The sequence below is a fragment of the Cheilinus undulatus genome, linkage group 20, assembly GCF_018320785.1.
Source record: "Cheilinus undulatus linkage group 20, ASM1832078v1, whole genome shotgun sequence".
Taxonomy (NCBI): domain Eukaryota; kingdom Metazoa; phylum Chordata; class Actinopteri; order Labriformes; family Labridae; genus Cheilinus; species Cheilinus undulatus.
Genome location: NC_054884.1, coordinates 22497388 through 22512078, shown reverse-complemented (window position 1 = coordinate 22512078; position 14691 = coordinate 22497388). Strand labels below are relative to the sequence as shown.

The 14691-nt window shown below is 38.2% G+C and overlaps 1 protein-coding gene across 1 annotated transcript in view; it reads left to right on the top strand.

The window, feature by feature from the left end:
- The first annotated feature begins 731 nt into the window (after positions 1–731).
- The window catches only part of LOC121528318 (rho-related GTP-binding protein RhoN-like), a 51656-nt gene continuing 37696 nt past the window's right edge, over positions 732–14691 (top strand). Inside the window, exons 1-2 of the mRNA XM_041815705.1 lie at positions 732–1017; positions 5019–5106. Coding sequence (XP_041671639.1) covers positions 910–1017; positions 5019–5106 — 196 coding nt within the window. The 5' untranslated portion in view covers positions 732–909. The remainder of the gene's footprint in view (positions 1018–5018; positions 5107–14691) is intronic.

Below are 14691 nucleotides of genomic sequence, written 5' to 3'. Positions count from 1 at the left end.
TATTATGCTTTTCAAAGAGGTGATTGCAAGTGCTGTTGGATATTTGAGTACTTGTAGTTCAAATCTGGATATTTCCTGTAGTTCTCTGGCTGTGTGACCTGAAAAGAGATGATAAAAAATATACTATTTTTCTCACTTGCTTGATTATTTTTAGGTAAATGGGGAAGGGGCTCGCGTTGTTCTTTGTCTCAGACCTCAAAATTTCTAAAACCGGCCCTGCTATTTAGCAAGGTAAGCAAGCTTACATGTAAACATTTTTAAATCTGTTTTAGACGACACAAGCTCTGTTAGGCCTATTTTAAGTTTTTAAAAAGTACCATATAAATTTTACTACAAAAGCTGCTAATTTTGGCTATTTGTGCAATCAAAGTTGGAATTGGCTAGTTTTTGTTGATTAAAAACGGCAGTTTTCGACATTTAATGCCAAATAGCCTATTTCTTATTCGTCCCGTTTGTATCGTATTGACTGTATTGAAGTTCTCTCGAGACAACTTTAATTTTTTGACCAACTTTTAAAACATTTCTATAGTTTTATTTACGAATAGTCAAGCAAAAATGTATTAGAAAACACACCCCTTTATTAACTACGTTGAAGACAAGCTGCAAGTTTACCTTTACAGTAGACTGAAAGTACGTTGTGCACTTTTATTTTGAAAGCTATGACAGGAAACGGGCTTGTAGCCGCTCTGTGACAGGTGTTGTCAGTGAGCCTCAGTTCACCGGTGGTTCAGAGCAGCACAGCACTGCTCAGAGCATGAAGCTGAAACTACACCAGGCTGTGGAGCTGAAGTTTTAATGTGAAGTGGTTTCTTCTTCTCTGGAAACAATTAAAGCTGCTCTCTGTTTCTAAACTAGTTTGGAGCTAAATGAGCTGCAGACACGGAGACACTCAGTGATACTCGGGGCACGATGGAGAGCAGTAAGGGATTACTTCGCTGTAAGATCGTGGTGGTCGGAGATGCGCAGTGTGGAAAGACGGCTCTCCTTCATGTTTTCGCTAAAGACTCGTACCCGGAGGTAAGAGACTCTATTTTAAAGAAAACATTTCAATGATGACTGCAACAGAAGTGCGTAATAAGTCCATAATAGTCACATCACAGGGCATTATAAAGTCTCCATCACGCCCATCTTTAAGTCAACTGAGAAACTTCAGAACTTGCCTGTACCAATATAGGCTATTAGACTGAACAATTAACACGATTTTTATTTTTGTGTATGTGGATTTAGCTCATTATCCTTACTGAGAGCGCAGATTGATGTGATTTCTTTTGACTAATGTCTTTGCTGACCAAAAATGTTGATGAAATGTTTTAGTGATCCTTGCCAAGTGGATAGGTATGTAAATAAATGTGTCAATAGGCGCAGAGAGCTCTGAAGTGTTAACACTGAAACATACCGCAGCAACAGCTAATGAGCCAGCGTCAACGATCAACATCTGTTTTTGTTTCATCTAACAGTGAGAAACTTAAAAATATAAAAGTGGAAATTAAATTTTCTCACTAACGACTTACAGTGATAAATGTTTAATGATATCAATCTAGATAAAACAATGGAGAAATTGATTGTGCTGGGCTAATTCATCAAAAGAAATGATGCACTAAAAAGAGCCAAACACTAGGAAGTCAATGAGGAATTTATCACATACTCAGACTAAAGGGCTGTGGACTCTCTGGACAGTATTAGATGCAAATAAGAACTTATTTTCATCAAATCTATGTTGTGATTTTGTTCATATAAACATAGGCATCAGTCAATGACAAGTTAATGCAAAAATAAAACAAAACAAGTGATTAAGTTGCAAATATTGTATTGTAAATCAGAATACTGTATCTTCTATGAAAAGGCAACATTGCTGTGAGTATAGCTACCATAATTTTTGATAAAAAATTTTTTAAAAACAATTTAATCTTCTTTGATTAAAATGATGATCTCATCGAAAAGGACCAAAGCTTTAAAATAAACAACAACTTCATAAGACAGTCTGTGCAATTTAGAAAATGTCAGTGAGTTTCCATTAGCATTTTTTGCCTCTGTGTAATAGCTGATCCTGGAGGCGTTATGTTTTGGGTCTGCCCTTGTGTCCATCAAAGCTGTTCCTGTGATAGCGTTATCTCAGGAATACTGCGTGGGAATTTCGTGGGTTTAATGTTCATCCCTTGCTTGCGATTCTGATTTCAACAACACCTTTTTTGTGTAACTTTGCACAAATGTCCACTCTGACTGAAGGTTAAACTGATTAAATTGTTGAGGTCAGCAGGCGTCATACTCATCTTTATTTATGAACATGATTTCTTAAAGCTTTGAAGAATTTTCTTGAAACTTTTCACCAATGTCTATTCTGACTGAGGGATGATGTGATTAGATTTTAGAAGTCAAAGGTCAAGGTCATCAGGCTTGTTCATCCCGTACTCATGAATGCAATTTCTCCACAATTTCCTTTAAATATGGCAAAAATCCACCCTGAAAGGATGAACTGATTGGATTTGGTGGTTAAAGGTCAATATCATGTTCATCCCTTGCTTGTAAGATTTATACAAATCCAACTAAAACATCAGCCTCAGCCCTTCATTTTGAAGCAATTGTCTACATCATGGAAGCATATTACCTCCAGCTAGTGTCTCTAGTTGTCAAATAAACCCAAGAAATTACCAAAGAAAGCACTAGCAATTGATACATCAGTTGGCATCTGGACACCCAGACTGGTGTTTTAATGACTCTGGCTGTTTAGACTGAGATGGTCTGACTGCAGACTGCTGATCTCAGATGCACCCCCTTGCAGACCACTATGGTGAGATGCAACGTAAGAAATGTCAGGATTGTAGGAAATACACACTAAACTTTCCAAATAAAGTCAGATTAAACTTCCTGTTAGGGTTAGGGTAAAGGTTATAGTCAAAAATCTGACCTTCACAATCTTATTACAAAATGTTAAATAAAGCTGAATAAACCGTTGATTTACAGGACAAAGCTCATCCTCCATGAAAACACTTTAATGCAGCTCACATAGCTAAATCTAAAACTAATAAAGCGACACTATATATGTAGCTATGTAGGTTATGTAGCTACAAGGCTACATATCTAAGCTAAAAAAAAACTACACGGGTAACCTAGCTACATATCTAATGTAGCTAAAGCAAATGCAAACAAAACTGCAGCAGTAATGTTGGATTATGCTACGTTTGCTAAAGTTAAACCATTTTACAAGCAGTTATGTGTATCATGGCTCACTTGAGCTCGTAACGTAGCTACATTGGCTTACCTAGTAACATCAACTGCGTAGCTATTGAAGCTAGGTGAGCTTTAGCTAAAGCTAACAAAGCTAAAGTTAGCAACTGTTTCTTAATTACTTCTAAACGGGTCTAAACCTAATGTAATCCTGGATTAGACATCAGAAATTCTTTCTGTTTTATTAATGCTTGAAATGTTCATTTTATGAGTGTAACTGTCAGACTTTGTTTATGAATACAGTTGAATTAAAAAAAGATAATCAAGTAGCACGTACAGACAAATTACGGCCCTTCCGTTCTGACAGATGCAGCGTCCCACCATAGTGGTCTGCGAGAGGGCGTCTGAGATCTGCAGTGTGCAGCCAGACCCCTCTCGATTTAACTAGATGAGGTTCAAAATAGATTTAGAGAATTAGAGTAAGAATTTATGATGTGATAGACATTGGATGGATTGGATTCACAACATTGGATTTTTACTACTATCTGATATATCAATAGTTCTAAAACCATTTTAGGAAATATACGTATCAATACTGACACCAATGTAGTTCAAACCTATAACTTCGATCCTTAAAAAACACTTCAAATTTTAAGGCATGCGGATAAACAAAAGAAAAATAAAGATTCAGAAATGCTCATGTCTGCAGATACTGCTGTGCTGAAAATATTGTGCATAATAAATTCTCAACTCCTATATGAATTGAAGGAGGTCAAAAAGCCATCCCACAGAAACAGGTTCTAGAAAATTGGAGCTGTCAGTCAAACAAACTTGTCCACACCCACATAATCCTGAGAAGAGTTACGAGCATGGTCTTTGTCAATAATATCTGTTTAGGTCTTCAGGGCTTTTAAAAGTTAATTTATCTGTATTGGCAGACATGAAAATGTCTGCTTGTATTTACAGCCAATATATTGACCATACATATTGGTAGAACCAGCCAACCTTCCTCAGCTGAAGTTTTTGATTTTTTTCATCCTCATTTCTTAAACATTAAAATGTTTTTAAGGTCTAAAGTGTAGTTCATGTTAACAGAAATCATGGTGTAGTTGACACTTTTAAATAATTCTTACAATGGTTTTGGGGTAAAAAAAAATTGTGTTTATGGCTACTTTGTTTGGATTTTCAAAAAGAAATAATTAAAATTTGCATCAATTCACAAGTATCACTATTTCTTATTTTGTGTCGGTCTTGCAGGGGCTCAATTTTCCTAGATTCAAGTAGGGGGGCTCAAAGGTAAAAAGGGTGGGAACCATGGCTCTATCACAACAGAGACCTGGTGTTCTTTTATTTAAAGAACTTGTTTATACATCAGTATCAATATTGGTATCAGCTAAAATGAGTTTAGGCAATTTCAGCAAAAGTCCATTATTGTGCATCTCTAAAATTACCTAATACTGATGGCATCAAATGAGGTGTTGACATTGTTTGTTTTGTACCAGCATTTTATCAAGGTTTAAATGAAAGCACTCCTATAAACTAAGATGACAGTGAGTGACTGACTGAAATATCCTCCTTAAACTTATGGAGCTGATTTATAAATTAATTCTTGAGCTGTTGAGGATAATGAAATCTTGTTGGCCTAAATTTCAGAAATTGGAAATAGGTCAGAGCCCAGATTTGGCCTCATCTGCTTTCTACACACGCAGTCTCCAGAGCTGCTGATGTTCATGACTGCAATATGCCTGAAATAACATTTAATTTCCTGTCATATGCCATATTGAATGTAACTTACATTGTGTACAACACTGCTTCTCTTTCATCTAATTTTAGCTGCACGTGTTTCATTTCAGAACTATGTTCCCACGGTGTTTGAGAACTACACAGCCAGCTTTGAGATTGACAAACAGAGGATCGAGCTCAACATGTGGGACACTTCAGGTAAGACTGATGCGCTTGTGGTTTGGTTTAATCTCTGCTTTGATTAGATTATCATTCCAATGTGATGAGGAGTTGAGAAAGTTACCTTAGGCACTCCAGATTGGCAAAAAGATGAATCCTCAGAGCGTTCAACAACATCCAGGCTGTGGGCCAAAAAAATGTTAGCAACTAATTCTGAAATGTGTCAAGGCAATCTGTAAGGAGTACTATGTGTTTATAACTAATTTAGTTTCATTTGAGATGCAACATTTTCTCACAAAGAGCTTGTCTGTGTTCATCCTGTGTTTGTACAACTCCAGCGCTGTCATCACTTTGACACTTATGGTTTGTCACAAACAGCTACTTAAGAGTCGTATCAGCTCTGTGAGGGGATAAACAACTTGTCAGTCAACACTTGGCTTCTAGTAGTTTATCAGTTGAATGTCTTCAGTTGTTTTAGATGTTTCACTGTACACAAATGTAGGGGACTGTCAGAATAACAACATAGCCAGATATAAGTTCTCCATACTGATGCTACAATAGGAAAATGACTGACTTTCAATTTCAGTTACAGTGTTTTGCTTCACAAGTTCACAAAAACAAGATAAACAGCAAGGAAGGATGCTGCTTTAAGCTTTTTTCTTTGTCAATAGGTTTTATTGTGTGTTGTAAATGGAGCACACCCTCCCTCCTTTATAGGACTGAGTGTCCCTGCCCCTCCCACTAAAACACGATGTGATCCTGAGATGCTGTGTTGAGAGAGGCTAACATTAGCAGCTAGCTCCACCAGCCTTTGTTCCTCTTTGCAGTTAATATTGCGCTATTGTTATGTGGGCTCTTCTTCAGTAACTAGTTAAATGTGAGCAAAACAATCGACAGCCTATGCACAACTTTATTTCCAATTTCTAGCTCCAAAAACTGTTATACTGCACTGTTTCAATGGCATGCTAAACTTTAAGCTTCTCTTGTTTACGTCCGACGACGTGCCGGGAAATACTCTGGCAGGAAGGCAACTATTGGTGGGAGGCTTCATTACAGTTTTGAAAGAGCATGTGTCGGGATGTTAGGCCCATGCTTATAACAAGTTATAGATTATTAGTTTATCGACTCGAATATCTCATTTGATTTTGAATTTAGCCCTTTAGCCGGCTAAGGCATCCCTAAATACAACTCTATCCACAGTTTCTAGATCAAAACAGTGCTTAACAGTGCTGATCCTACAGTTACATTAGCATTAAGAGTATAATAGCAGCAAGGCAGCATCCATTAACAACAGCTACAGGGGCTAGTAGAGGCGGGCTACAGTGTCCATATAAGGGGACATCCTCAGGTCTCAGAGTAAAGTGGCAGATCTCAGATGAAAAAGCAGAAGGTCAGGTCAGGTTACCTTGGTCCTGTACTGCTCTAACAGGAGAGCAATGAAACTACAGTGGCTACTAGTGGTGGGAGGCTTCATTACAGTTTTAGAAAAGCATTTGACCTGAATATCTGGCCCGTGTTTATAAAAAATGATGGATAATTCATTTAAACGACTCATAAATGTTGCATCGGCTAATTTGAAGTACAAATTTGTACTTTTTATATGAATTTTAGCCTGCTAACCGTGCACATCCCTAGTCATTAGGATAGGGTGACCAGACGTCCCAGACTTTCAGGGACAGTCCCCGTTTTAAAAGACCTGTCTTCAGCTTGTGCTGCCCCAAGAAATGACCCTGATTTTTGCTGTAAATTTGAAAAAATCTCCCCCAATGTGTAGCTCTGCTTGAGGTTTCACACAGACTAACAGCTTCTTCTGTTTTACTGCAGACCAAATAAAACTTGTATCTGACATATTTCAAACTGATCTGCTATCAAAAAAAGTCAGAAAATGTTCACTGATTTGTCCCTAGCTAGGGGGCATTTGGATTAGCAGTTAAATGCCAATGCTAAACTCAAAGTCAACTAGCATTTTTAGTTGCCTTTTTTAATAATATCTGCAGAAATGTTCAACTCTGTTGACACAAATAAGTAACTTGTCATCCAATATCATTCCAATCATTGATGCATCCCTATTGTGTATCAACAAATGTTGATGCAGAGTAATAAGCCCACTCATAGATCTGATAGGATTTCGGGGCATCTGTTGGGGAGTTTTAAGGCTTGCAAACTTTGTACTCTGCATTTTAAAGAAGAGACTTGAGAGTTTGTAGACCAGACAGGTTCTCTCAGTCTCTGCACATGAGTAAACTTTCTCCCTTTGTCAGCCTTTAGGCTCTTTTGCATTTCATTTCCTTATATAACAGCACCCTAAAACTTGTTCTCACAGAGCCACAGAGAGCAGCTTTAATGTGCAGCATTCCATTAGCCTCCACCCATGCAGACACAGAGAGACCAGATAGACAGGCTGCAGCTTAAGAGCTGCAGCTGCTGAAGCGGGTGCTGCCTGTTGGTTTGTGGTGGGTGAGGTCACTGCTTTAATGTGTTTGAACAACACCCTCTGAAATAGCAGGTTGTTTCACACACACACCTTTTTCTCAATGGGCTGTGTCATTAATTACAACGATACTAGAGAGATGCTTAAACAGTCATTTATTACACCAACCTTAAAAATATTTGATTCATCTATTCATGACTGTATTATGTCATATTAAAGGCATCTTAACAATAATAAAAGCTGAACAGAGAGGATATAAACTCACAGGTGTGAGTGTCTGAACCAGAATGAATATGATGTCAGGTATTTTCTCACCAAAGTTCACTAATCCTCCTCTATAAAAACATTTTATAAAAATTATTTTCAAAGTGAGCGTGACTTGGTGAATGAAAAAGAGGTTTTACTTTTTAATAAGGAAACTTTAAAAAGGGTTTATGAGCGGATAGACACCAGCCAAAGGGCTGTTTTACAACCTGACAGCCCAAATACTGAAATTATTTATGACTTTTTACTGATTTATGAAGCAATGATCCTTTATTTATAAATGTTTATGTAATGATTTGCCATAATGTAGAAAACTTTGCCAAACTGAGCAGGAAGTTTACGAGACTACAAGGACAGATCTTCATCGATTTAGATAACTCACTTTTTTGCTGAGAGTCACATTAAAAAATGATACTACTCTCATTTCTCACATTAAATAAGTCAGCTTGGCTTGGCATTGAGCATCCAGCCTGGCGTTGTCTGAGAGAAACAAAGCCAGCATGCCTACCAGGCTCAGTCATGAACATAGTCAGAGTTCAAAATGAGGTGATGGTGGTACCTTTCTGAGCGTGTATACAGCAATGAAAAGAACAGGATCTATTGTCTGTTTCTCATCAAAGACTGGTGTTATGGTTTAACAAGTGACCGTGTTAACTGGTGACTTGATGTGAAATGCATATAGGATGGATATTGAAAACTTTAAAGGCCCTTTGTGTAGTTTTTCATCAAATTGGTAAGCATATGTTAGACATAACAGAAAACGTTCAGTGTTTCTGACACATTCAGCTGAGAAGTCACTAGTTAACATGGTCACTTGTTAGAACGTAACACCTGCTCTCCCTAGCATGGTTAACAGAGAAGGCTTTAGATTTTTGATTGTTTTTTTCTGCTGATGAGATTCTGATATACACTTTTGCTGCTTAAGCCCACGCATTTTATTCATATTGAAATATTTTTCAATTCATAAATGATTGTTTCTTTTGTTATTTTTGTAATCAGCTGATAAAAACACTGCAACTATGCTTAAAAAGCATTATCTGGAGCACATTATGTGAAGCTTTTTGTATTCAGATGATAACTCACAGCCCCTTAATGCATAGAAAACTGGAGCAGATGCTGAAATGATCACTTCTTTAATAGTAAAAATGATGTGAATCGGGACTCACTGGATTCAAAAATGGATTCTGAATGGCATTGTGACCCATTGAATCAGAATCAAATTGAATCATTAGATACTTAAACATTCACCTCTCTAGTCAAATGAGTCGAGCCACAAAGCAGAAAAGCACCAAAATTGACCAAACTGTTACATATTGAAACTTTTAACCTAAAGAAGTGAAGCCTCTTTAAAGTCCCTGTAAAGTGATTAAAATTTCTTTATCTTAGGTGACAGGCCACTGTGTTATGAACCACCAGACTAAGTTTCAGTCATGAAAAACATCTATAAGTTTGTACAATTAAGCTTCAAAACTGAGGCACTCATGAGAAATACAGTCCTTTCAAATTTAAAAATGCTTTTAATCAGAGTGCAGCTGCCTGGCTCTGTGCCAGGGCAGAGACAGAAGCTAGGGATAAAATTTACTGTTTTCTGGCACACATGTCTGCTATGATTCTTATAACGTGTAGTCCACCATAGATTTGGGAAATTTACCTCGCAATGGACAAAAACATGGCGTTTAGATGGCTCTTAACTTTCAATGAAGGCAGTGACATCAGCTAACAACAGACTGGACTGAGATGAACTGCCCGGTGATTTTATATTGTTGCAGCGTTAGGATGGCGGGGTAATTCCCCATCAAGACTGGTGATGTCTAAATTAGAAAAGAAAATTAGTCATACACAGAACTGAGCGTTCACATGGTTACAGCAATCTTATTCCAACATATTTGGATTTTACTTTACAGGGACTTTAAGTTGTGACTGTCTTTACACATAAACTATTTCATCCTGGACACAGCCTTGCTAGCTAGTTTCTCTATCTTTCCAGCAATAGCTAAGCTAACTGGATGTTGCCTGATTCCTAATACATTGATTTTTGCTTATTATTATCCTGCAGCAAGCAAAAAACATAGGAGGCACATTGCTTCCAAAAGTCTGAACTTTTTCTTCATTATGTTTAATTGGGTGTCTATCAAAAACAGTCTTTTAATGATGCCCATTGTGGCAGATGATTCTAGCCTGACCTGTGCTGGCTCCCTCTTTCTCTCCATAAGGCTCATAGGAGTTGGGTGCGTTGCCTCGCAGCGTTCCTGCGAGCTATTCTGGGACGGTCTCGGGAGACAGGTGCATTGGCACCTACATCAGTATTACCACAGGTCCCCCTGGTACCTGACTCCTCTTCCTAATGACTGAAGGGGGGATTACAGTCAGCTGGCATGGATACAGGGATGTTTTTTTTATGTATGCTGCTGTAACAGTTGCCATTGGTGTTTTCAACTTCTGTTCATGCTTCCATTTTCTATTTTTTAATGCCATCACCATTTTGTTTGAGTAAGTACATACTGCTGATTTTATTTATGTGTGGGTGTATTCACAGGCATGTTCAGGCATGCGTAACAGACAGACACGGAAATGTTTGTTTGCATTTCATTTGTCCGTGTGTGTATTTTTGCATGGCATGCCAGTGTGTGCAGTTTGCATGACAGTAGGTGAACACAACTAGTGGGAGCAAGGCTGTGACTAACACCCTGAAATTCATTAAATACCATGGGAAAATGTTGATTTTTCATCATAAAGCATCATTATAGTTTAATTCTGAATGTTTGGAGTGCTATGAAGCATAAGGGCAGGCTAATATCATCTGACTGCTGAGATATATGACTACATAAAGTTAGAAGTACATTTTGTATTGCAGGAAGAGTGGTACCAGCAGGAGGTCAAGTTAATTCTGCAAGTGGCGTTTAATGAACTATTGTGAGTGGCTAAATCACCAAAGGATGCAATTTTAGATGATGAAGAATATAAATGCAACCAAGATTTTAGGATATAAGAGCAGAGCTCCGGTGTGGCTAACAGAGAAGAGTGTTGCTCCGTCTTACAGCGAGGAGAGTATAAGGCGAGGTGCCAGAACAAGCCTCCGAGCTGCCCTCTCATTGTGCAGAAACAAACAGTGGATTTAATTAATCAGGCACTTGCTGTGTGACCAAACACTTGCCCCTTGTCTGCTTCATTCTTCATCTCACTACACCACCCACTGCCTCAACAACCTAGCTCGCTCGTTTTCACACTCCCTGCCTTGTAGGTTAAACTCTGTCTCTCTCTCTCTCTGCCAAACTAAATTCCCCCTTCGGCCTTTTTCTGTTTACATCTCTGCTAGCCTCCCAATCTTTCTGCCATCTTAATCTCTTTCCTTTTCTGTCTTTCATGCCGTGTTGTGTGTGACACTGAGTTAAGATTAAGATCACAGCTACGTGAGTCAAGCTGGGATTCAAAAAGCATTCTTGGCCTTGGAAACTGCAGTTGACAAACAAGCTTCACCTCAAGGTCCATTTAGATGCCGTTATGGGGCTGTTTTGATCGTATCACATGATCCTTCTCTGAAGATAAAGTTTGCACAGCTGTCACAGAATTTAAGATGTTCAAACATCTTAATGAAATGAAAGGAAAAACATTTGTTAGAATTCAAGACTTTAACGTTTTTTACTATTTCTTAAACATGACTCTGCATTACTATGAACTGGTAGAATTCCAGATTACTTTACTGGTTAGACAGATTATATTGCCAGATTTTCTGTGGTGTGGGAAATGCTTGGAGCAGTTGTGGACTGTGGGGTCTCAAAGTGGGTCTTCAGTCACTAGGTCACGCATGCACACATCCTCTGCTATATACTCAATACTACGAGTCAATATCCTCTGAAATCAAAACTATGTTCAAAGCAGTTCATTGATCCCACTAGGGGCTCTAGTCACTCAAAGTAATACTTGGCAGTCTTAAATTACAACCAGGCACCACCCAACTGATTGGTTGTTTAAAAAAAGTGTACTATCTCTGGATAAAACTAATCAGTGCCAGAGTCCTAACTGCAGCTTTGTGGTGGTCTAAGTGAACTAAACAACAAACATAGCCAGCCTTTTGCAGTGTGATGAATTATTTTCAGCCTCATTATGCTGGACTAAAATCACTGACAGTGCATCGGAAATTCTTTTTATGTCCATCCACTGACTTTTACTTTTTAAAAACTGTTCTCCGAGTTGCTTGGAGTGTTCTTTTTTCCTCATGGTGTAATGGTAGCCGGGAATACTGATTAATAGTGTTGTAGTACTTGAGAATGTTCTTGGTCTTGAGACTGGTCTCAAGGCCACATTTTGAATGTCTTGGTCTTGTCTCGATCTCAGACTCACCAGACTTGGGATTTTCCATCAAGACCAGATGAGACCAGCACTGATCTGCTATTCTTCGACTTCAATAATGTGATAATAAGGAGAAGCACTTGCTAAAACAACAAATAGCTACACCCGTAAAAAGTCGGACATCAGTCCATCTTATTTCTAGTCAGACATGCCTCTGAACACTTACTATAGGCCTCCTTCACCTGACAAATCTAGATAAACATCTCATTTTCAGATATTTAGAATAATTTCAGACCTGTCAGTGGCTTTTAAATACATACAAGGATTTATTTTGTACAAGAAGTTAGTTGAACAAATTTGTTTAGATTTGAGATTTTTGCATTTTGTGCTTTCAAAGAGTTGCAGACACCTTGTTTTTATCTGTCAAATTTATTAAAAAGAAAACCAAAATTCAAGAGGGAATGCCCTTTACTGTCCAACCTTGTCATGGTTTTTTAAAATTGATTTTTATGGTCTTGGACTTGTCTCAGTCTCGGCTTGTCTCGGTCTTGGTCTTGACTTGGTCTCGTTCCCCAAAAGTCTTGGTCTTGGATAGTGTGGTCTTAAGTACAACACTACTGATTAACTATTGATATACCAAAATCTTGATATACCAGTTACATTTTGGTCTGACAAGAGCTCACTGATAAGCTTCTCAACTAACCAACTTGAAGGTTTCAGCCCTATGACACATAGAAAAAGCTCCTTTTAACACCGTCTACCCAAGGCATGAGCCCAGTACAAACTAAACCCTCTAATGATGAATCTGGAGTCATCCCTGACAGTGTCCTGATACACCCTGTAGGTCTTTCAACATTAGAATGAATCTGTGCCAAAGCCTTATAGCCAGTTCAGGAAGTTCTGTTGTTTCACTTCATTATTCAGACTAATTGCGTCTTCATGTTAGCCAATTGTGTTTGGAAATACGCCATAACCTATCAATTGCAATTGCAGACATATTTGTCCTTGTGTCCTCCTTTTAAGTCTCACAGAAGCTGCTTTAGAGGTTGGAACAAAGATGCATTAGCATTAAGAACAGGACACTCAAAGAAAGCGCCCATTTATTCAAACAAAAAACTATTTGTGCATCAACCCAAGAGGATTCTTTGCTTTTGGATTGCCTTTAAATTTTACGGGACATTTTGTGTGCAATATTTTGAAGATTTTTCACACTGTTTAGATATTGAAAATATATTTGCTGTAGGTCCATCCAACAGTCTTTTCTCTTCGGCCTCAAGCTTAGAGGTGCTGACCTTCATCCCAGCTGCAAAACACCCCGAAGCCAACAAACCAGCACAGTCACATCATCTGCAAAAAGCACAACTTAAATTCTGAGGTTATAAAACTGGAAGCTGTTGTTTCCTGGCTTCCTTTATGATCTTACTTTCATAAAGTAAATGCATATGCTAATTGAAGACTTGCCTGATGAACAAGAATCTGTAGGGCTATGTGCATTTTCATTAATCCAAGTTGAAATTTTTGTTGCTCTGGTAGAAAAGGATAATATGTGTGCTCTAAATCCTACAGCTCTCCTTGGCTGTATTTCTTTTGAAAACATCACAGATTTGACAATGATTCAGCACAATTCTTCCTTCTTTTCTTTCATCCAATCAAGAGAAAACTCATCCTTTTTACTTTTTTGTTACAGATAAGTTTTTATGTGTTCTACTATCCTGCACTTTATGCTGTCTATTTAATATCAAAGCCTGCTGGGAAACACTGAAAAATGAACATAATCATTTCTGCTCAAAACACATTGCCAAAGTAGTGAGACAAATTCTCTTTATTGGAAGCTTCTGCTGTGTTTTAATGTACACTGGACCGTGTGGAGTCATTAAAAGGCAATTGGCTCAATCACCATAAAACAAAAAAATAATTAGTCTCAAATTGCGAGCATTGTTGATTATGATGAGACAGCAGTTGTGCAGCAAGGGAAGTTTGGTCTCCAAATGACTCAAATGATAAGATTAAGAACTTTAAATCTGATCCCGGCAGACTTCATGTGCTTTAACAAAGTTTTACTGGTTTGATTTGCCGTTCTCTGCACTTTTTCTTCTCCTCTCTTTAATTTCATTCAGTCCTTTTTATATAAATATCTGCTTTGGCTGCCTTACCAAGAATCCCCTCTTTTTTCAAGTTCCCAGTGAGTCAAGGTCACGAGCCTCCCTGTACTGGGGCACTGCCCTCTCAGCACTCTTGCACTTTATTAGCTTACCTTGCTTTTTCTTTGTCCGTCTCTCTATCTGTCTTCATGTCTCCCCTGCACTTCTCTATGAGTCTTTTCTCCCCATTTTCTCTGGAAAGGCTCTGCTGCCTTCACCCTGAAATCTGTCCTGGTAGTTAAGAAATCACAAGTGACTCCCTCTAATCTTTCTATTTAAAAAACCTCACTGTGTGCTGCATCTAAATGATCTGCAGCATAGCAATGCATAATTTTTATTAGCGCTCAGGTCCAGCCTGACCCTTCCAAAGCCTGTGTGTATCCTTACCGAGCACAGCCCCGTTCTGTCGCATTAACTTTAAGTATGGGCCTGAGCCTGATACGAACCTAAACTCTTTTTTTTAACCTGACTTTTGACATACAGCACTGTGTGGAACTT